This window comes from Coregonus lavaretus (assembly GCF_964263955.1).
Source record: "Coregonus lavaretus genome assembly, chromosome: 6".
NCBI lineage: Eukaryota > Metazoa > Chordata > Actinopteri > Salmoniformes > Salmonidae > Coregonus > Coregonus lavaretus.
In genome coordinates this window covers 37,115,377-37,139,291 of record NC_139993.1, presented here as the reverse complement: position 1 = coordinate 37,139,291, position 23,915 = coordinate 37,115,377, and the positions used below count along the sequence as shown (strand labels likewise).

General features: G+C 41.8%; 3 protein-coding genes across 7 annotated transcripts in view; 1 reads left to right on the top strand and 2 right to left on the bottom strand.

Moving 5' to 3' along the window:
• Positions 1–12,781, bottom strand: part of LOC311131642 (SHC-transforming protein 2-like) — a 33,181-nt gene extending 20,400 nt beyond the window's left edge. For 3 of the 5 annotated variants that reach the window (XM_084164738.1, XM_084164740.1, XM_084164741.1), the window contains exons 1-2: positions 6,564–7,388; positions 1,877–1,947 (exon numbers count right to left, since the gene is read on the bottom strand). In XM_084164738.1, the coding sequence (XP_084020864.1) occupies positions 1,877–1,947; positions 6,564–7,292 (800 nt within the window). In that variant the 5' untranslated portion in view covers positions 7,293–7,388. Of the gene's footprint in view, positions 1–1,876; positions 1,948–6,563; positions 7,389–12,273; positions 12,314–12,620 lie in introns of those variants that run through there. The other 2 variants (XM_084164739.1, XM_084164742.1) reach the window with 2 other exon arrangements.
• Positions 12,782–14,157: 1,376 nt separating this feature from the next.
• Positions 14,158–15,879, top strand: LOC311130558 (cyclin-dependent kinases regulatory subunit 1-like). Its single transcript, XM_084163323.1, has 3 exons — positions 14,158–14,313; positions 14,754–14,881; positions 15,255–15,879. Exons 1-3 carry the CDS (start codon positions 14,255–14,257, stop codon positions 15,296–15,298), a joined length of 231 nt encoding a protein of 76 aa, XP_084019449.1. The 5' UTR covers positions 14,158–14,254; the 3' UTR covers positions 15,299–15,879.
• Positions 15,880–22,712: 6,833 nt separating this feature from the next.
• The window catches only part of LOC311130639 (C3 and PZP-like alpha-2-macroglobulin domain-containing protein 8), a 47,384-nt gene continuing 46,181 nt past the window's right edge, over positions 22,713–23,915 (bottom strand). Inside the window, exon 43 of the mRNA XM_084163429.1 lies at positions 22,713–23,640. Coding sequence (XP_084019555.1) covers position 23,640 — 1 coding nt within the window. The 3' untranslated portion in view covers positions 22,713–23,639. The remainder of the gene's footprint in view (positions 23,641–23,915) is intronic.

The following is a 23,915-nucleotide window of genomic DNA, read 5'->3' as shown; positions in this document are numbered from 1 at the left end:
AAGTATTTGATACACTGCCGATTTTGCAGGTTTTCCTACTTACAAAGCATGTAGAGGTCTGTAATTTTTATCATAGGTACACTTCAACTGTGAGAGACGGAATCTAAAACAAAAATCCAGAAAATCACATTGTATGATTTTTAAGTAATTAATTTGCATTGTATTGCATGACATAAGTATTTGATACATCAGAAAAGCAAAACTTAATATTTGGTACAGAAACCTTTGTTTGCAATTACAGAGATCATATGTTTTCTGTAGGTCTTGACCAGGTTTGCACACACTGCAGCAGGGATTTTGGCCCACTCCTCCATACAGACCTTCTGCAGATCCTTCAGGTTTTGGGGCTGTCGCTGGGCAATACGGACTTTCAGCTCCCTCAAAAGATTTTCTATTGGGTTCAGGTCTGGAGACTGGCTAGGCCACTCCAGGACCTTGAGATGCTTCTTACAGAGCCACTCCTTAGTTGCCCCGGCTGTGTGTTTCGGGTCGTTGTCATGCTGGAAGACCCAGCCACGACCCATCTTCAATGCTCTTACTGAGGGAAGGAGGTTGTTGGCCAAGATCTCGGGATACATGGCTCCATCCATCCTCCCCTCAATACGGTGCAGTCGTCCTGTCCCCTTTGCAGAAAAGCATCCCCAAAGAATGATGTTTCCACCTCCATGCTTCACGGTTGGGATGGTGTTCTTGGGGTTGTACTCATCCTTCTTCTTCCTCCAAACACGGCGAGTGGAGTTTAGACCAAAAATATCTATTTTTGTCTCATCAGACCACATGACCTTCTCCCATTCCTCCTCTGGATCATCCAGATGATCATTGGCAAACTTCAGACGGGCCTGGACATGCGCTGGCTTGAGCAGGGGGACCTTGCGTGCACTGCAGGATTTTAATCCATGACGGCGTAGTGTGTTACTAATGGTTTTCTTTGAGACTGTGGTCCCAGCTCTCTTCAGGTCATTGACCAGGTCCTGCCGTGTAGTTCTGGGCTGATCCCTCACCTTCCTCATGATCATTGATGCCCCACGAGGTGAGATCTTGCATGGAGCCCCAGACCGAGGGTGATTGACCGTCATCTTGAACTTCTTCCATTTTCTAATAATTGCGCCAACAGTTGTTGCCTTCTCACCAAGCTGCTTGCCTATTGTCCTGTAGCCCATCCCAGCCTTGTGCAGGTCTACAATTTTATCCCTGATGTCCTTACACAGCTCTCTGGTCTTGGCCATTGTGGAGAGGTTGGAGTCTGTTTGATTGAGTGTGTGGACAGGTGTCTTTAATACAGGTAACGAGTTCAAACAGGTGCCGTTAATACAGATAATGAGTGGAGAACAGGAGGGCTTCTTAAAGAAAAACTAACAAGTCTGTGAGAGCCGGAATTCTTACTGGTTAGTTGGTGATCAAATACTTATGTCATGCAATAAAATGCAAATGAATTACTTAAAACTCATACAATGTGATTTTCTGGATTTTAGATTCTGTCTCTCACAGTTGAAGTGTACCTATGATAAAAATTACAGACCTCTACATGCTTTGTAAGTAGGAAAACCTGCAAAATCGGCAGTGTATCAAATACTTGTTCTCCCCACTGTACATAAACACACATGTAAATGTGTGAGTGCACACAGTAACACAAACACACAGCAAAAGCAACATGTGCCATTTACATGCATCAATGGCTTAGTCAAAAGGATGTTTACAAGATACACAATATTCTGGGCCTTGCTAGTAATATCATTACAGTGAAAAGCAGGGCTGGCGTGCCTGTGAATCTCTACCTGATTTGGTATCACTGTGACTGTTTTGTGTACCTTATCCTTCTACTCAGATCGGGTTCTACTGACTCATCACTAGCAGGGCAGAATCAATCCTCGCTTACCTCGTCACCTGGGTCCGAGTGTTGAAGTCCAGCGATCGCATCGACTTTAACACCTCAATGCAGCCCATGTACTGCAAAGACAGAAAAACAACATACTTTATTACATGATAGATTTCCAACAAGATGTATTATTCTATAGATAATTGTTCTCAATCCAATTAAAGTGAGGTTAATACATAAAGTACTTTAGGTCATGAGACAGGAACTATCATGACAGCCTTTTTCACTGATACATGGTGCTACGGCAATGGGTCACACACAGTGCAGAATGTATTTCCAGAATGGTTAACACATTACATGTATGACAATCATTTATACCATAGTACTAAAGGCCCAGTCACTTGCAGAAAGTGTGAGTGGCAGAATAATGGCCAGGTTAATGTGGTAATATTGTCTCCATGAGTAGATTAGCAACACTAAGAGCTCAGTGTCTTCAGGGAGTTGTAGCCGCAGAGGCCCCAGAGGAGCACTGTGTGTGTGTGTGTGTGTGTGTGTGTGTGTGTGTGTGTGTGTGTCACTGGGGACCACGCAAAGTGCTCTGGGAGAGGGGACTCCATCACCAGGGCTCCACTGGAGTCTGTTATTAGTCACTGAAACTCCTACTACACCAAAAATACTATTATACAACATACGTATGCTAAGTATACTAGGACATTAAATGTGCTATATTACTGAACCATATCAGCATTGAGGTCATATAAACATCATAGGCACAGGCCAAATTAGATCATGTTTAAAAAGGCCACAACAGAGTCCTCACATAGCTCCTCCCATAAGCATCCACTGAGATGTAGGGTAGTCCCCCTGTAGCTACCCTTTACAAAGGTGTAGGAGCTTAGCAGACGCTCTATCATTCATGTCTATGCATCCTCATTTGACTCAAGCTCAATCAACGTCTTGTTAGTTTGCTGTCTGGATCTGTTGTTGTGGCTGGCTGCTGCCAGAGACAGGGAGAGAAGTAATCAGGCTAACTCCTCTGCCTGAGAGCTAAATGAGCAACCTAACCAGATTAGGAGACTGGGGAAGTCTTCCACCAGTCAGACGGTCTTCTCCTTCTCCCTCTCTTTCCATCTCCTTCTCACTCTCAATGCCTTCATTGTCACACTCTCTCCTGCACGATACACTGTCCCATCGAGCTCTCAACTCTCCTTCCGCCCCCCGGCAGTATCTCTAATACTCCCTTCCTGGAACCAGTGATGCAGCATTTCCAATAAACATTCCAGAGAAATGGCGAAAATGTGCCTTTCTTCTCTGAAAGAGACGCCATCTCCGCCACCGCCTTGCCTTCAAGGAATGTGAATGTCAACGAAGGATATCTATCATATTACTGGGGCTAATCTGGCCCCACTATCACTGCAACAGAGAACATCCTGTTCAAGTCTCCAGACAAAGTTTATTATCTAATATCTCAGCTGTTGCTGCTCGGCTCTCCAGATAGTGGCAGGGGCCAGCAGGGAGAGACTGGTAAGTGGCTCATGTTGCTCAGTGGAAAAGGTATACTGTACTGTCGCTACCTCCCAGTCCAACCAAGGTGTAAGTATTTTTTCTTTTGGCGGAATAACTCTCTTAGTATTTCTCACCTTGCTGTTTGCCAGGCCAGGAGGCCTGCATTGCAGTGGCCTGGCTCTTAACGTGGTAGATGCAGGGCCACCACACCACAACCGCTGGTTCAGTTGGCTGGCTGCGGTGGCAGAAAGGACCAGATTGGGTGGAAACGTGCACCAGGGTCTCAGTCTGTCTGTCTGTCTGTTTGTGTCTCCCTCCAGCAGAGCAGAGAAAAGAAGATATACACTACATTGCCAGAAGTATGTGGACACCTGCTCGTCAAACATCTCATTCCAAAATCATGTGCATTAATTGAGTTGGTCCCCCCTTTGCTGCTATAACAGCCTCCACTCTTCTTGGAAGGCTTTCCACTAGATGTTGGAACATTGCTGCGGGGACTTGCTTCCATTCAGTCACAAGAGCATTAGTGAGGTCGGGCACTGATGTTGGGCGATTAGGCCTGGCTTGCAGTCAGCGTTCCAATTCATCCCAAAGGTGTTCGATGGGGTTGAGGTAAGGGCTTTGTGCAGGCCAGTCATGTTCTTCCACACCGATCTCGACAAACCATTTCTGTATGGGGGCATTGTCATGCTGAAACAGGAAAGGGCCTTCCTCAAACAGTTGCCACAAAGTTGGAAGCACAGAACCGTCTAGAATGTCATTATATGCTGTAGAGTTAATATTTCCCTTCACTGGAACTAAGGGGCCTAGCCCGAACCATGAAAAACAGCCCCAGACCATTATTCCTCCTCCAACAAACCTTATAGTTGCCACTATGCATTCGGGCAGGTATCGTTCTCCTGGCATCCGCCAAACCCAGATTAGTCCGCCGGACTGCCAGATGGTGAAGCGTGATTCATCACTCCAGAGAACGCGCTGACACTGCTCCAGAGTCCAATGGCAGCGATCTTTACACCACTCCAGCCGACGCTTGACATTGCGCAAAGTGATCTTAGGCTTGTGTGCGGCTGCTCGGCCATGGAAACCCATTTCATGAAGCTCCCGACAAACAGTTATTGTGCTGACGTTGCTTCCAGAGGCAGTTTGGAACTCGGTAGTGAGTGTTGCAACCAAGGACAGACGATTTTTACGTGCTACATGCTTCAGCACTCGGCGGTCCCGTTCTGTGAGCTTGTGTGGCCTACCACTTCGCGGCTGAGCCGTTGTTGCTCCTAGACGTTTCCACTTCACAAAAACAGCACTTACAATTGACTGGGGCAGCTCTAGCAGGCCAGAAATTTGACGAACTGACTTGTTGGAAAGGTGGCATCCTTTGACGGTGCCATGTTGAAAGTCACTGAGCTCTTCAGTACGGGCCATTCTACTGCCAATGTTTGTCTATGGAGATTGCATGGCTGTGTGCTCGATTTTATACACCTGTCATCAACGGGTGTGGCTGAAATAGACAAATCCACTAATTTGAAGGGGTGTCCACACTCTTTTGGCCATGTAGTGTATGTCATGATGACAGAGAGAAAAGCAGAGAGCAGCATAAATCTGCTGTCATTCAGACAGTAATAGATTCACTGGTGCTCCTCCCTGCACACCACATTATATAGAGAGGATGAAAAGACATGACGTCCCTTATCTACGCACATCTTATCTGCCTGGCTTGCTGCAGGGGCCATTTAAATATTATTATAATGGATTAGGCTACAGCAAACTGCTAATGAAAACTGGTGCAGGGCACAACCGTAATGAAATACTTCCTAAAATGCTCTCTGGTGTTTCCTCTCAGTGTAGCATGTTTAGCTGTGGACTATGGATGTCATATAATTTTGGCGGAGTCAGAGGTGTTAATGTGAGGAAAGCACGATTAGTGCTGAGGGAAGCCCCTGGCTGAGTGTTCTCTCTATGCTGTCTGCTACTAGTACTCCTCAGTGTTAATGCAGATGGACTCGTAGACCCTGCAATGCCACCCTAGTCCTTCCCCACCACGTGTGATGCAAACAACTGTGATTAAATGTAATGGAATATAGGGATGAATGGTGCCTGTGTAATGTAATTAGAAAGCGTGCTTGGGCCTAGACTGGGCTAATAAAGAGCCATGTCGTTTTGTTGAGGCTGGGGGGATGGGAAGAGCGGAGGGCAGAGGGGATTGCTGAGGGGAGATCATTGACATTGACGTCAAACAGTCTGCCTCAGATGTAACCCATTGTGAGCCAAAATCACCAGCTTAGACACTGGAAATTATATCTTACTCACTGCAAGACACATTGGTTTTTTAAATGACCTATTTCACTGGACAATATTATCATTTGTTTTCTATATTTCTCAGATATACTTCTATTTGTAAGTGTAATTTGACCAAATGTGTGATAACACCTAACATATCCACTACCATCAGGATTTGTAACAAGGTAATTACCATTGTCACTGATTAAGACTGTATGTATTGTATGTATGTCTGTCCAAAATTATATAACATCCAATCTTTCACTTATGCGTAAACAATCAGACTAAGATCATGAAACATGCCACTCACTCACTCACTCACACACACACACACACTCGTACACACACACTCGCACACACACACATCCACGTATCTCTGATTCACCACATGCAATATGTGTTCTGTTTACGATTCCATTCTGTTAATTTCCTCCCTCCCTACCACCCACCCTAAAGCCTGAAGCCTGTAGGCTGACGCAGTCTCCCCACCACACCACATCACACAAAGCAGAGAGAGCCATCTATCTGGATTAAATCATGTATTCCTCCTCAGCCTCGACACATTGGGTGCATAACACACTGCCTGACATTCTAATGTCCCATTGTATCCAAGAGACACCCGCAGGGTGGTTAATCATCTTAACATTGATATTATTCCTAAGGAATGAGACGTCCCAAATGTTAATTGCAAACAGGATATCTTCTGACAGTTTTGTCTTATTTAAGCTTTACAGAGGGGTTTTCAATGATTCACTATTCTACAGGTTTGTTTGTGAACAACATAACATGGACTCTGGGTGGAAACCATCAACAGGCTGTCAAATTATCCCTGACGGATACAGTATTTAACTGCATGGAAGATTACCCTTAAAAAATGCAATGCAGAAATGCTCAAATGTATGCTGAACGATAACAACACTTGGGTAATGCAAAAAGCTGTAGAAGGGCTGCATGCATGGTGACTCACCCTGACTATGTAGGAAGCCCCAGAGCCTGTGATCTTCTTGTCTGGGTGCAGCCAGCCCTGGGAGGGCTTGTGGATGAAGCTGCCCTTCTGGTTGAAGTCCTCCCCTCCCAGCCACATGCCCTCCACCCTTGTCCTGCGGTTCATCCCCGTCCTGGATCCGCTGTGGCCCCCGGGGCTCCCTGTGCCCTCTGCAGCCCCTGTGCCGTGGCCACCTGGACTGGCTGAGCCCGCTGCAGATCTCTGCCTGCTGATGGCCTGTAGGGAACAGGAGTTGACACACACAGGGTCACAGGAGTTAAAGACAGCGGCCAGACTGGCCACGGGACCATTGGGGGCAGAAGCGCCACTGGGGCCGTGCGAGCCCTGTGATGAGGGGGCTGCAGCCTTGCCCGAGTCCTTGGTGGAGCTGGAGCTGGAGTTGGAGGGGCTCCTGCTGAGCAGCGAGTTGGAGAACTTCCACTGAGGCATCCTGGGGATGAGCATGCAGAAAGTGGTGGTGGCGTCCTGCTCCCCGTCCAGGCAGGGGGAGTCGGCCAGAGCAGGGGCTGCGGAAGAGGACCGGGGGATGGACTCCAGAGGAGGCAGGGAGGGCAGTGGCAGGCTGGGGGCGGAGGAGAGGACCACCGGGGTGGCCACCACTTTGCCGCTCATGGCTAAGCTCTGCATCAGGTCGTCGGAGGAGGTCACAGAGTCGTTGCGAAAGCGGCCATACTTTGGCTTAAGTAGCATGCCCGGAGGAGCAGCCTGAAGCAGAGGCTGAGAGGGGCTGACAGAGGATGAGGGGAAGGGGAAAGGGGGAGGGGGAGAGGTGCAATGGTAGAGAGGGAAGAAATCTATATCCTGTATCCCCTGTTGTGTGAGTGCTGTATGGTCCTCTCCCACAGGCTCAATTCACTCTCCAGCCTCTCTGCATCTGAGCTGGCCTGCTTCAGCCTTCTCTCTCTCCCTCTCTCTCTCTCTCTCTCTCTCTCTCTCTCTCTCACACACACACTCTGGGTGATGTCATTGTGTTATTGCTCGTCTATTCGCCCTGCCCAGCTGCTCTCAGACAGCATTAGCTAACACACATCTGCCTGAGCCTCCCTCCTAGCGCACACACACGCATACACACACACGCATGCACACACCCGCACGTTCAGTCGTTCACACAGTCAGCATCTACATGCAGAGCACAAACACTATTTACACATTATATTGTCCCCGCATGTGGCAATGACAGAAATACAGCGCTTTTTCCCACCATAAGACATACCGTAGGCAATTGCTGCAAAAGCAAAGCATGCATGCCTGCGGCCATTTTTAACATTTACATTACATCATCAATTAATGATTTAGTGAAGAGAGTCAATACACATAATATTTTAGGTACTATACATTAACATCAATATTTCACATTTATGGGACTGAATTGTGCTGCCAGTGAATTACGACAAAGCAGCTGTGACTTTGACAAAATGCAATGAATTATCAGTGGTTGTAGAGATGTAAAACATTTGAGAAAAGCCCATTATATCTGAAATGTCCTATCTCTCTGCTCTTGACACTTCTGGTTCCATAGTGGGATGATGATGACTGAGAGCCTGGACTTGACTGAGGAACATAAACTCTTTGACTATCTTTTCTTGTTTTGATTGAGGTGAGAGTCACACTTCAAGGGAAACTCATTCCTTAGTATTGTGCAATACGGGGAGCTGTGACATTAGATAACGCAATTTCCCTTTGGTGTTGACGTCAATGTCCCCAGTATCGCGTTCAAACTGCATCCTCTGTCACAGGCAACAAATAACAGGAAGTACTCTCCTTCGTTGTGTGTTCTGTTTGTAGGTGTTTACCCCCCACCCACCTACAGTACATACACTACCGGTAGTGTAGAATAAAAAGGTTTGTACTTCATCCATAACTACTGAAGGCAATAATAATTTTGCAAATGGTTTGGCACAGCACCTTAGTCAATAATAAGGAAAAAGCAATAATGAATGTACACCTGTCAACAATACAGTAGCTGAAAATAACGTATTTTCTAACTAGCATATGTAAAATTTGATCAATTTAATTTAGTTATAGAATATGAAAACAATTCATATTGACTATATAGACCCTTTTCCAATACACGACACACTGACCTCATCACAGACGCGCGTGACTCTTGGCGGCAGTAAGAAAGCCATCGCCATCCGTGCCCATTCAACATAGCTTAGATTTACGTTTTTATTACTTCTAAACAAAATAACTTTTGGGGGTTCTCATAATATGCTACAATTATGTTTTGATTCTTGCTTAAACAGTCGCTAAGATTATATTTGGTTGTGATCTTTGCAAAATAACTACTTTGAATGCAGCAGTTGTTAGCTAGAATGCTAACTCTCATTGATATACAGTGGCTTGCGAAAGCATTCACCACCCTTGGCATTTTTCCTATTTTGTTGCCTTACAACCTGGAATTAAAATTGATTTTTGGGGAGTTTGTATCATTTGATTTACACAACATGCCTACCACTTTGAAGATGCAAAATATTTTTGGGGGTGAAACAAACAAGAAATAAGACAAAAAAAAAAACAGAAAACTTGAGCGTGCATAACTATTCACCCTTTTTTCTGGCCACTCTTCCGTAAAACCCAGCTCTGTGGAGTGTACGGCTTAAAGTGGTCCTATGGACATATACTCCGCTGTGGAGCTTTGCAGCTCCTTCAGGGTTATCTTTGGTCTCTTTGTTGCCTCTCTGATTAATGCCCTCCTTGCCTGGTCCGTGAGTTTTGGTAGGCGGCCCTCTCTTGGCAGGTTTGTTGTGGTGCCATATTCTTTCCATTTTTTAATAATGGATTTAATGGTGCTCCGTGGGATGTTAAAAGTTTAGGATATTTTTTTATAACCCTGATCTGTACTTCTCCACAACTTTGTCACTGACCTGTTTGGAGAGCTCCTTGGTCTTCATGGTGCCACTTGCTTGGTGGTGCCCCTTGCTTAGTGGTGTTGCAGACTCTTGGGCCTTTCAGAACAGGTGTATATATACTGAGATCATGTGACAGATCATGTGACAGATTGCACACAGGTGGACTTTATTTAACTAATTATGTGACTTCTGAAGGTAATTGATTGCACCAGATCTTATTTAGGGGCTTCATAGCAAAGGGGGTGAATAAATATGCACGCACCACTTTTCCGTTATTAATTTTTTAGAATTTTTTGAAGTAAGTAATTTTTTTAATTTTACTTCACCAATTTGGACTTTTTTGTGTATGTCCATTACATGAAATCCAAATAGAAATCCATTTAATTACAGGTTGTAATGCAACAAAATAGGAAAAACGACAAGGGGGATGAATACTTTTGCAAAGCACTGTAGGCTGTAGCAAAAGCTAGCCAAAGAGCCGTTTTAGTGGTTGAAGTTGAACTGTTGTATGTATAATATACTGTATAATGCAGTTGATTTGCGATGATGACACAAACATTATATTAAGCAGGACATTCACACAAGCCTTAAAATCAAATTATAATCCAAAAGTAGAGTGAAATGCATACCATAGAAGGGGAAGAGTCATCTCAGAAAGCCACAACAAAGTGGGTTAAGCAGGGATTTGTTCTGCTCACCTTTCTGGGATTTTTTTTTGTCACGCAGCAGATAATCAAACCCAATGTCATATTATCAGACACACAGGAAGTGGACTTAGAATATTAATAGAGTGAAATATAATCATTTAAATCTGAAACCATTCTACTCTGGAACACTGCACTACTCAGCTCAAGTGATACAGTGCCTTCAGAAAGTATTCATACCCCTTGACCTTTTCCACATTTTGTTGTGTTACAGCCTGAAGTCAAAATGCATTAAATATTTGTTTTTTCTTACCCATCTACACACAATACCCCATAATGACAAAGAAATGTTTGCACATTTATTGAAAATGAAATACAGAAATATCTCATTCACAGCTGTGAGTCTTTCTAGATAAGTCTCTAAGAGCTTTCCACACCTGGATTGTGCAACATTTGCCCATTATTAAAACAATTAATCAAGCTCTGTCAAATTTGTTGTTGATCATTGCTAGACAACAATTTTCAAGGCTTGCAATAGATTTTCAAGTAGAATTAATTTAAAACTGTAACTCAGCCACTTCTTGGTAAGCAACTCCAGTGTAGGTTTGGCGTTGTGTTTTAGGTTATTGTCCTGCTGAAAGGTGAATTCATCTCCCAGTGTCTGGTGGAAAGCAGACTAAACCAGGTTTTCCTCTAGGATTTTGCCTGTGCTTAGCTCCATTCCGTTTCTTTTTTTTATCCTGTAAAACTCCCCAGGCCTTAACAATTACAAGCATACCCATAACATGATGCAGCCACCACTATGCTTGAAAATATGAAGAGTGGTACTCAGTAATGTGTTGTATTGGATTTGCCCCAAACATAACATTTTGTATTCAGGACAAAAAGTGAATTGCTTTGCCACATTTTTTAAAATATTACTTTAGTGTCTTGTTGCAAACAGGATGCATGTTTTGGAATATTTTTTTTATTCTGTACAGGCTTCATTCTTTTCACTCTGTCAATTAGGTTAGTATTGTGGAGTAACTACAATGTTGTTGATCCATGCTCACTTTTCTCCATAACAGCCATTAAACTCTGTAACTGTTTTAAAGTCACCATTGGCCTCATGGTTTCCTTCCTCTCCGGCAACTGAGTTTGAAAGGATGCCTGTATCTTTGTAGTGACTGGGTGTATTGATACACCATCCAAAGTGTAATTAATAACTTAATCATGCTCAAAGGGATATTCAATGTCTGCTTATTTTATTTTTACCCATCTACCAATAGGTGACCTTTGCGAGGCATTGGAAAACATCCCTGGTCTTTGTGGTTGAATCTGTTTGAAATGCACTGCTTGATTAAGGGACTTTACAGATAATTGTATGTGTGCGTGGGGTACAGAGATGAGGTAGTAATTCAAAAATAATGTTAAACACTATTATTGCAGACAGAGTGAGTCCATGCAACTTATTATGTGACTTGTTAGGCACATTTTTACTCCTGAACTTATTTAGGCATGTCATAACAAAGGGGTTGAATACTTATTGACTCAAGACATTTTAGCTTTTCATTTTTAATTGATTTGTAACCATTTTGAAAAAACATATTTCCACTTTGACATTATGGGGTATTGTGTGTAGGCCCGTAACAAAAAAAATCAACATTTAATCACCTTTAAAATGTGGAAAAATTCAAGGGGTGTGAATATTTTCTGAATGCACTGTAATTAGAAAGCCAGTTGGCCTAATCTAAACTGTCAAAAATGTGAATTACCAGGCTTTTTCAAGAATAATTATAATGGCCAACAGACTCACAACACACTCTGCATGGCCCTAGTTAGATATGTATTCATGCAATTATTCCACAGTGACCTACACTACCGTACACAAACAACAGCTAACGCTTTAAGGTTTTGTATCCAATCGTGATAGGAGAGCATGTTAACATGGATGACCAAATAATTAACTGAATCACCCATTATCTAAGTAGAGGGTAATCAACCAACTAAAGCATGACACCCACTCCTCCAAGGCAGAACTCCATGACTAGCTTCTCATACTGTAATACGCTGTAAAAACAAGTTAATTTTAGTTTAAATTGGATAAAGCCATCAAAATCAACCTGGTGACTTCCTCCAACAACCCAGACTTTAAGATGAAAGACACAAATGTGGTTTTCCCCCACAATATATCACCTTAGTCCGCAGTAGTTCCTCAGAGGGCATAGTCTTGTTACTGCTCATGACATGGAGACATAGTTCAAAATAGTTCAAATATGATACTAATTGAAAAAGCAACACAGGGAGCATTTGATTACAACTCAAAAGGTCACATACAAATGTCAATAAACGGCTTGGTTCATTTGCAAAGGTCAGCATTTGCGGAGGTGGAAGTTGAAAAGGCTTAGCGCATCATAGAATTGCTTGTGCAAGGCAAAAATTACAAATGGACTAGATTTAAAGAGTATGTACACTCAGAGATAAAATAGCAAACAAATACATGCAGTAAACATAGGAATTCTGAGAGGCAGCAATAGACTCACCTATATCTCAGAAATTTGGAGAGCAGAGTGAAGATGCCTTGACTTGAACAATAACCCAGAAACTTAAAACTCAAAATCAAAAGCAATAAAGGAAGTTCAGAGTATGTGAGAGAGCATACTGGTTTTATGAGCAGAAGACCCTTCTGCAAGTCATAGACCGAATGAACAAACTCGCTCCAGCAATGGCAACAAGCCACAGTTAACACAAGTCACACACAAAAACACATACACACATGCCAACTCCTTGACAACCAATCACATCACTTGCTTGTTTGTTGCATAAGAGAATTGAGACGTTACTGACAAACCAGATGTCATCAATATGTAGGATGTGACTGATGAGTAATAAGGAGAGTAGCATCAGACGATACTACTAACTAGGTCTACCACTTCTATGATAAGTGGGAGGATAGTGAAAACCGGCTCCACAATATATGACCAGAAGAATATAAAGCTATCAAAAAAGTCAGCAGCATTTCAGACCAGACAGGCTTCTTTATAACACATCTAAATAAAAAAGTGAATGTAGACTTCTAATACACACCGCAGACACAGTGAACAACCTTTTCTGATCAAATTGAATACATCTGTATCTGTAACACTTACAGTGTGTTTGGCAATGCAACTAATTTGTTTGCACTGCAATACAAGGAGCTAATGTTCACCTGGATATCAGCGTGCTGTACCACTGCAATCAGCAATGGAATAAGTCAGGCTGTGCATGCACTATGTCTCATTAGCAACCATTACAGAGCCCAGAGATGTGATTACAACTTGCAAACACACTCTCTGGGAACTCAGGCTGTTTCTATGTAACTAATTCACAAGGGAAACTATCACACATGGGGCCTGTGGAAACAACTGGGTTTCTAAAGTCACAAATCCTCCACTTTTAAAACAGCCCAGGTTTAAAACAGTTCCTACATTGCAGTTATAAAGAAGACAATATCTGTGTATGTGCATGTATACTATCTAAAATTAGTATTATTGTATAGGTGATGAAATTCAAGTAAAATTACAGTATTTGATTATCCAGCACTCTCTCTCTCTCTCTAACTCTCAAAGGTCACAGGAACAATGTGGTTCCTTTGACATTTAACAATGTTATTTAGCAACTCAAAACAAACACTGATAGCTAGCTACATTATGTACACCACAAAAATAAGTGCTTATCACTTTATGAAAGTGTGTGACTGATGTTATCAGTGGAAACAGTAGGATTACTTAAGCAACATTTATGATTGAATATTCATGATTGTAGGACTAAAGAAGCACGATAAATGGACATTGACTCTATTTCTATAACTATTTGGCTAGTGTTTCATTCTTTCGATTAGCAAACCAAAGTAAAAATCATTATTTCACAGGAAACATTTTTAGAAACAACTCACCATTTACAGCTGTCAACGTCAGAAGATGGGGCGGGGCGCCGCGCATGTCGTTTTGGTCCGCGCGTGCCTTCGCCAATCCGGGCCAAGAGAGGGACGGTTTGAGTTCAAAATTTGCCCATACACTGCAGATGACAACTTGCGCCCATTCCAAGCTAGCCAGCTAAACTTACTAACACTGACAGCTCTCTGAACATACGAAAACGAATCCAGAAGATTGTGTAATATATTTATGTTTGATTAAACATGTCGAAGAAAGAAATTTACTACTCTGACAAGTACACAGATGAAGCATTCGAGTACAGGTAGGTTGAAGTTGTAGCTAGCGTAGGTGCTAACATGCTTGCTTGATATGCTAGCGCATGCAAGTGCACACAGCCCCCAGGTTGATTAGCTAGCTAGCCAACATTGGCTTTAGCCAACCCAACTTGATAGCTAGCTTTAGCCGAGAAACAGCCATAATACTTTATTTGGCTAAAATAGTAATAATGATATTTAGTTACTGCTATCAAAGTTATATTTGTTGGCTTTTAATTGAAGTCTGGATTCATGTGTTTATTTTGCAGTGAGTAACTATTAGGTGACTTGGTTAACGTTAACTGATAATATCAGCTGGTGTTGCCACATGTCCAAAGTTATTTCGCCGACTGCACTGGTACTAAAGTTACATGTAAATCACAGAGACCTTTCTATTTGGCTAGTAACTAAATGAATTGGTTGAATTCAATGTCCCTTTCCTACACAGGCATGTTATGCTCCCGAAACAGTTATCCAAGCTGGTGCCCACCTCTCATTTGATGACAGAAGATGAATGGAGGGGTCTGGGGGTGCAGCAGAGCCAGGGCTGGATCCACTACATGATCCACAAGCCAGGTGAGCTATTGACCTAACCAGCCTGACTTTTAATATATAGTGAGGACTGATGTTTCATACGAGCAACATCACTTATGTAATTTGTTTACTTATGTCACAAGTATTCTCATGACTGTTTATGAAAAGATTAATCAGGAATTCCTGCTTTTCTGACATCCTCTTTAATACATAATTGAAATGTACAAGCCATATTGTATTGCCTATTACATGACTCTGACCCAAACCATTTACCTTTTTTCCCAAATCTTATGTTGTCGTGATCACATCCCTACAGACGTAAAGCCATTGTTATGCCATCTGCATGTTTGAAAATAATATCTATCTCTGGTAGCTTGAAGTGAGTACTGAATAACTTTACTTGTTTTACTTCTAGAGCCGCATATATTGCTTTTCCGAAGACCTCTTCCAAAGGATTGAGTGGAAATCATCGTCCACATCCCCGAAAACCGCCTCAGTTGAATTGTGTGGTCTTGGTTGACTAAACAAGATGTACATCTCTCCATGTGTTTTGGTGTATAGAATAGACCCTTTATTTTCAGTTTTTTTTAAACTCCCTCCTCAAAATATTGGAGGTATGATAGAGGTAGCCCAAGGAGAGATGAAGGCAGAACGCTCAGCCCCACTAACAGATGGTGAGCAGTTCTGCTTTGATTGATAAGTGGCAACAATATGAAGATGGAATTTCTCTCATGAGACTTTACCGAGCTTGAATAACAGTTGCTACACTTTTATTGATGTTTACTTGTCAATATATGTTGTATTAATGAGCATAGTGGTCAGATGTAGTTTTTTTGTTTTTTTTCTTGAACGTTGAATATTCTAATCAGAAAATAACTTTGTGTTTTTCTTTTGTCTGCTTTCCTCTATGTGTGTATATATATATATATATATATATGTTCTTATCAGACAGTATACATTTTGACTGACTAGAGTCACATTTCTGTTCATTCTAAATAGCACTGTTGCTGGACAGTACGTAAATACAATATATTTCTTTACTTTCTGTGTGGAAGTTTGTATATGTTCTTTTTCTGTATCTAAATGTCCTTCATTTCATATTTTATAATAAGCCAGCATGGCAGTAGAAATGGTTCTCGATTGTCACCTCATCAAGTTGTTTGTTTTGCAGATGAATCCAACCTTGGTTAGGCCTAGTCCCATATGACAGAGGAACATGGTTGTGTAGTCAGCTACATTGACCACCAGTGGGGTGACAAACTCTGTGTCTGATGCCCAGAGAGAATGCTGGGGCCCGGGGCTTGTGGACAATCACCTTCTCAGGGTTACGAGTTCCAGGGCCAGGCTTCAGAGTGGCATTGTTGGGGAAGTAGACACTGATCCGTACTGTTGTATCTACCAGAGCCTGGCGTCTTGGACAGGTCCTCTGAGGGACCCCCTGACTTGCAGTGCCCTGAGATGGTGTAGCTGGCACTGGCTGGCTTGGTGGGGTCCGGGGGGGACATTAGAGCAGGAAGACAGTACTTGTTAGACGCTGAGTCAATGCTACGGTAGCGAGTGCAGGAGCACATGGTATAGGATGGGGGTCTGCGCTGGTTGTTGCATGGAGGAGCATTCTCAGGGCTGTATGCCCCTAAGTCCAGGAGTCTGTAAAAGCCCCATTGGTGGAAACGGCTGCATTTAGCTTTGGCTTTATAAAAACAAGCAAGATTCATAAGTGGAATGCAATAGGTTAATTGTCAATTTAGAGCATGCATATTTGTTTAGTGTGTTCATGAAATTTAGTTGCAACAGCTAACAGCAGAAGGCAAGGCTTGAGCTGTCACATCCAGCTGTATCTTGTTGCCCTACTGCTGTAAGTGGCTTATAAACTTAACTGGCACACTCAACAAGGTCCTTATGTAATTAACATCTCTATCAGGAAAATCAACATTTTCACATATCTAATAAATAGGGCCCTAAGACTGCAGTCCTCTAGTAATACGCTTTTGGCCTTCGTCAAATAAATACATGGTCATACTTTATGTATTACAACGTTATAGGCACATTAAAACATGAAACAGCTCTGAATTAAAAGTGTATTTACCTGAAGTTTGGTGGGAACTTACTTGATTATCCTCTCTCTTTGCCCAGTGTGGAGAATGCAGTGTTGCCGAAACAGGTGATTTTTACATCAATGTAATACTGAGGCCTAGGACTGGCGTCAACACCGTACACTACACAAACAAACAAGAGAAACAATTGAATAACTAACTGACATACAATACTGTAGTAAGTTTGCCACTATCCTAAGGACAGTGTCACATTTGGCTGATAAGTGGTATACTGGACTGTTGTAACCTGGTTCACAGCTTGACAGGTATTTGTGTTATCCCCCTAGTGGATTTACATTGGCATTACAACATTCAATATTTCCTTTCGTGAGCAACTACTAGTGGGTAGTTTTCCATAGACCATTTAGGACTCTTGAATAGAGTAGCATGTCATGTTTAAAGCTTGGGGTCTCTTTCGTGACCTCTGTAGTACTCACAGTTGTTGCTTATCCTGCCGCGGGAGGAGTCAGCAGGGCTGGTTGACTTGGTGAAGTCATGGTCAGTGGCAGAGCATAATGCCCAGGTCCTGGCCCTGTGGGATAGATATTTTACACAATGGGTTGAGGACCTGTGTCTGCGCACATACACCAGTTTAAATGTGAACAAAAAGGATTTAGTCTACTTTACACGTTATATGGTGTAGTGACGAATAAGCTGCAAAGGTTAACACAAAGATGTGCCTGAAGATATAAACCACATATTTTCATCTGGCTGGTGCAAATTAGACATGCTAGGTCATCCAAACAGCTGACTTTCACAGCCAGAGACATAGTGCTGCAGGGAGTACACTAAGAGAGTTGTTCCACCAATTCTGTGCCTTTTGAGAAGTGTAACTTGGTAAAATATATATATATATATATAGATTTCATCAAATTCTGTCATAAAGAGCACATGTTCATCTTTATAAAAACAAGGTCTCCCATCTCAAGAGGTTATTAAATAAAAAATAATGACTATATTAAGTGCCAAATAAAGTAACAGAGTTGACGATTTCATCTTAAATCAGCCATAATTCCCCTTGTGACATATTAAAACGACAGTTCAGTTCACATAACATGGTTGACCTTAAAATGAGGGACAGACATATGTGAATCACTAATCACATGAAATAAATAATAATCTTCAGAAATGACTTTCTCAAAGCAGCAATATAACTAGGGCTTTACAATGATGGTGAACATTTTGAGAAATCTTGGGTTTAAGTGGGTTAAAATCTACCTAGAAATCACAGAGGGATGTCAAAAAGTATTTATTCATATACAAAATCAGATTTAAAAAATAAATAAATCTGACTTCATGTGGTCTATATTAAAGGGCACTTCATTCAATATAACAGGCTTTTAAAAGTCAACATTGGTGCACAATTTCTACTTAAAGGCAGTCATTTTGTGGAACGAACCAAGATACAACCTGGGGAATTACATTAAGTCAGCATACAGATGTTCATGTGCCTGTGCACACTGCGCAAGCAGAGCTACTGGGAGCTGAGAACATCAACACTGAATAAAGCGAGTTCTGGCAAGTCCAAGCTCTAAGAAATGATCAACTCCTCCAGTCAATGTTCCCTCTCTGACATGATGAAATACATTAAATTACTAACTAGCTAAACGTAACATTTACATGTTATATTAACTGATCTCAGAATACATGAGTGATCTGTATTGAATAAGTACAGTACCGTTTGTTCCATTCAGGAAGCTCATCCTTCTCTCTGCCGGCAATGATGGGGCGCTTTTTCACCTCTCCACCATGGTCAAAGAGATTTATGGTCCTACAAGAAGTCCTACAAAACAATCCTCCAAATCATTACATAAACTGCTCTATTCAATCAATAATAAGATGGAATTTGACAATACAGCATGCACAAAAACACAGGTATAGGAAGCATACTACTGTAGATGTGGACACAAACGGGCTCTAGAGATGCTTCATAGCCGGCAGGTCTTCCTCTCTCCTTAGTGAGGTGGTAGAGGTGATCTTCTGTGTCAGATGGATGTCAGTTTCTCCACTCAGCAACATCATGGCTCTCCTTTATCCATCCATCATCTCCCAAGTCCTGAGTTAAATACAGTATGGCGCTCGCCTATTCATACCTTAAAACAGTCTGTGCAGTTAATCACTCCAAAATAAGAACCACTACCATCAAATAGGGCTGGGCGATATGGCCAAAATATCATATCACAATATTGTTCTTATTTTTTACAGTATGGCGGTATTTTATGTTTCTAAGTCAAAAGTTCTTAATATGTTTTATGAGTAATGCATGACCCGAGAATGGCAACAAATGAATTCTAAGTGTTTTTTTATGGGCTTTCTCCATACTGATTATACTCAACAAAACTAGGACAAAACTGACAGGGAAGTAGTCCAATTTGTAGGATGTTTTATTTATTTAGCACTGTATTAAATTACCTTTATAGACAGTATTGTAAAATCCATACCTTAAAAGACAATAAATCGCCCAGCCCTACATCAAAGGCCCATAAAGACCATAAAAAATAGAGCATCTTGTTTAGAAGGGCCTTTAAAATGACCAAATGTTTGATCTCACTCCAATGCTGAGTTTCCAACTAGTCCATCATCTCAGCCAGTTAAATTGCAGCCCAGCTCCGCTGGTGCTTAGAAACAGAGTTCCTCTGTGGAGATGGGAGAACCTTCCAGAAAGACAACCATCTCTGCAGCATTCCACCAATCAGGCCTTTATGGTAGAGTGACCAGACAAAAGCCACTCCTCATTAAAAGGCACACGACAGCCCGCTTGGAGTTTGCCAAAAGGCACCTAAAGACTCTCAGACCATGAGAAACAAGATTCTCTGGTCTGATGAAACCAAGATTGAACTCTTTGGCCTGAATGCCAAGCGTCACATCTGGAGGAAACCTGGCACCATCCCTACGGTGAAGCATGGTTGTGGCAGCAACATGCTTTGGGGATGTTTTTCAGCGGCAGGGACTGGGAGACTAGTCAGGATCGAGGGAAAGATGAATGGAGCAAAGTACAGCGAGATCCTTGATGAAAACCTGCTCCAGAGCGCTTAGGACCTCAGACTGAGGTGAAGGTTGACCTTCCAACAGGACAACGACCCTAAGCACAAAGCCAAGACAATGCAGGAATGGCTTCAGGACAAGTCTCTGAATGTCCTTGAGTGGCCCAGCCAGAGCCTGGACTTGAACCCGATCAAACATCTCTGGAGAGACCTGAAAATAGCTGTGCAGCGACGCTCCCCATCCAACCTGAAACTCCCCAAATAGAGGTGTGCCAACTTAAGCTTGTAGCGGCATACCCAAGAAGTCTCGAGGCTGTAATTGCTGCCTAAGGTGCTTCAACAAAGTACTGAGTAAAGGGTCTGAATACTTATGTAAATGTGATATTTGATAAACTTGCAAAAGTTTCTAAAAACCTGTTTTCGCTTTGTCATTATGGGGTAATGTGTGTCGATTGATGAGGGGAAAAAAATAATTTAATCAATTTTAGAATAAGGCTGTAATGTAACAAAATGTGGAAAAGGTCAAGGGGTCTGAATACTTTCCGAATGCACTGTATTATCCTTCTTGACATAGCACAGTATATGATACACTGAATCTGAGAAAGACAATGCATATTATAACATATGTAACGTGTTATCTGACAGAGTTTTACACCATCATTCCTGTAGTTTGACCATACAGTGGGCTCATTGCCCATTCAATAACCTCTACATCGAAACGACATATCCATGTGCCATTTGGACCAGGTATTCATTTTAAACAGCAGCAGAAGCACACACTATAGTTGTCAGAAGCTACACTACCGGTCAAAAGTTTTAGAACACCTATTCATTCAAGGGGTTTTATTTATTTTTTACTATTTTCTACATTGTAGAATAATAGTGAAGACATCAAAACTATGAAATAACACATATGAAATCATGTAGTAACCAAAAAATTATTAAACAAATCAAAATATATTTTATATCTGAGATTCTTCAAATAGCCACCCTTTGCTTTGATGACAGCTTTGCACACTCTTGGCATTCTCTCAACCAGCTTCACCTGGAATGCTTCTCCAACAGTCTTGAATGAGTTCCCACATATGCTGAGCACTTGTTGGCTGCTTTTCCTTCACTCTGCGGTCCGACTCATCCCAAACCATCTCAATTGGGTTGAGGTCGGGGGATTGTGGAGGCCAGGTCATTTGATGCAGCACTCCCTCACTCTCCTTCTTGGTCAAATAGCCCTTTACACAGCCTGGAGGTGTGTTGGGTCATTGTCCTGTTGAAAAAGAAATTATAATCCCACTAGGCCAAACCAGATGGGATGGCGTATTGCTGTAGAATGTTGTGGTGGCCATGCTGGTTAAGTGTGCCTTGAATTCTAAATAAATCACAGACAGTGTCACCAGCAAAGCACCCCCACACCATAACACCTCCTCCTCCATGCTTTACGGTGGGAAATACACATGCGGAGATCATCCGTTCACCCACACCGCGTCTCACAAAGACACAGTGGTTGGAACCAAAAATCTCCAATTTGGACTCCAGACCAAAGGACAAATTTCCACCGGTCTAATGTCCATTGCTCGTGTTTCTTGGCCCAAGCAAGTCTCTTCTTATTGGTGTCCTTTAGTAGTGGTTTCTTTGCAGCAATTCGACCATGAAGGTCCTGATTCACGCAGTCTCCTCTGAACAGTTGATGTTGAGATGTGTCTGTTACTTGAACTCTGTGAAGCATTTATTTAGGCTGCAATTTCTGAGGCTGGTAACTCGAATGAACTTATCCTCTGCAGCAGAGGTAACTCTGGGTCTTCCATTCCTGTGGTGGTCCTCATGAGAGCCAGTTTCATTATAGCACTTGATGGTTTTTGCGACTGTACTTGAAGAAACTTTCAAAGTTCTTGACATTTTCCGGATTGACTGACACTCATGTCTTAAAGTAATGATGGACTGTCGTTTGTCTTTGCTTATTTGAGCTGTTCTTGCCATAATATGGACTTGGTCTTTTACCAAATAGGGCTATCTTCTGTATACCCCCACCTTGTCACAGCACAACTGATTGGCTCAAACGAAGGAAAGAAATTCCACAAATTAACTTTTAAGAAGGCACACCTGTTAATTGAAATGCATTTCAGGTGACTACCTCATGAAGCTGGTTGAGAGAATGCCAAGAGTGTGCAAAGCTGTCATCAAGGCAAAGGGTGGCTATTTGAAGAATATAAAATATAAAATATATTTTGATTTGTTTAACACTTTTTTGGTTAATACATGATTCCATATGTGTTATTTCATAGTTTTGATGTCTTCACTATTATTCTACAATGTAGAAAATAGTCAAAATAAAGAAAAACCCTTGAATGACTAGGTGTTCTAAAACTTTTGACTGGTAGTGTATATTATAACTGAGAACATTGACAAGTGCCTTAACCAACATTAACAGGTTCCAACACTCTCCTGGCTGCTGTATAGGTAACCTGAGTGTGTTTTTAACAGGGGCAAACACACACGGGTTGGTCCAGCTGCACACAGCCATTCCAGGGGTCACAGAGTCACAGCCTTCAAAGCAGAGGGTATTCTGAAGGGCCACAGTGCTTCATAATAACACAGCTAACTGCTGACAGGATGACAGGAAATTCTCCTCAGGCTAAACTACGTTTCAAAATAAATGGACCAACACAACTCCTTAACCACCAGGTCTGTTACTCGTTTCCTATGTAACATATAGGCCTATACATATAGGGAATATAATTACTGCTACCTGAGGAGAGACTTACAGTAGCATGTAAAGTTAACTGCAAACAGAGACATGGATTGTATACAAAGTTTATTCTCTTGTTTTTCAAAAGCAACTGTATTGAAAATGGATGTGGGGTTACATTGGTTTAAATGTGGTAAATTTACAATAATTCCAAACCTTTATTCTTGTTTTAGGCTTTCAATAATCAAAATTTAACAAAACAAAATAGCTTATGTACTGTACAATCAAATCCCTGTCTGTTCAACAGTAAGGTGACAGCTATACCCAAATAGGACTTATGTGGAGATATTGGTAGATTGGTAAATATGTTTAGAAGAACTGAGTTTATCTTAATCCTCCAGTTTAAGCCTGCAGAAATTCAGTCTCTAGTAGGTTAACACATCAAATAAGTACATAAAGATATCCACTGTACACCTCAGTGTTTGACCTAAGGCTTCCTCAGAATAAAAATAGGTGCATCACATCTTGCCATATTTTTTATGAATTAAATGAAGACATTGGTGACGGTGACAGGACAAGAAGGCAATTGGGGGCGGCATTGGAACAAATAAAACAAAAAAAGCACTAGCTACAAATAAATACCACAGATAGAAAAAACAACAAAACATTTGTTTTAACTCATGTGCAATTACAAACATAAATACTTGATTATTCAATCTAGAGGTTACAGAAAAACAATGTAAAGGCACTACAGTGAATATCAAAGACGCTATGGTGTCTACTGGTGAATAGGAGACTGGAGATATAAAAGAGAGAGAAATACAGAGGGCTGGAGGGGGACTAGATTAGTAACACACACACACACACGCGCGCGCACGTAGTCCTTAAGTCATTCATATGCGCGTACACACACACACCCCACCATCTCTTCCTTTCAGGCTGGGCAGTCCCCACTTTTCCTTCTCTCTCCACCCACTCTAACATATTAACAAACAATGTACAATTTGGAGATCTGGCTGGTGATGCAGTCAGGGGCAGTTTCTGTGAAGGAGAGGAGAACAGTACACTGAATAAGATCTCTGATGATGTTCTTCATTGCAATTTGATAGAAAGGTACAGATATGCTATCTTTGATGTAATGCAGTGGAGGCTCCTCAGAGGAGGATGGGGAGGACCATCATAAAAATAGTAAAACATTAAAAAAGTTATCCTTTTAGATAAAACTATACTAAATATATTCACGTCACCAAATAAATGATTAAAATACACTGTTTTGCAATGAAGGTCTACAGTAGCCTCAACAGCACTCTGTAGGG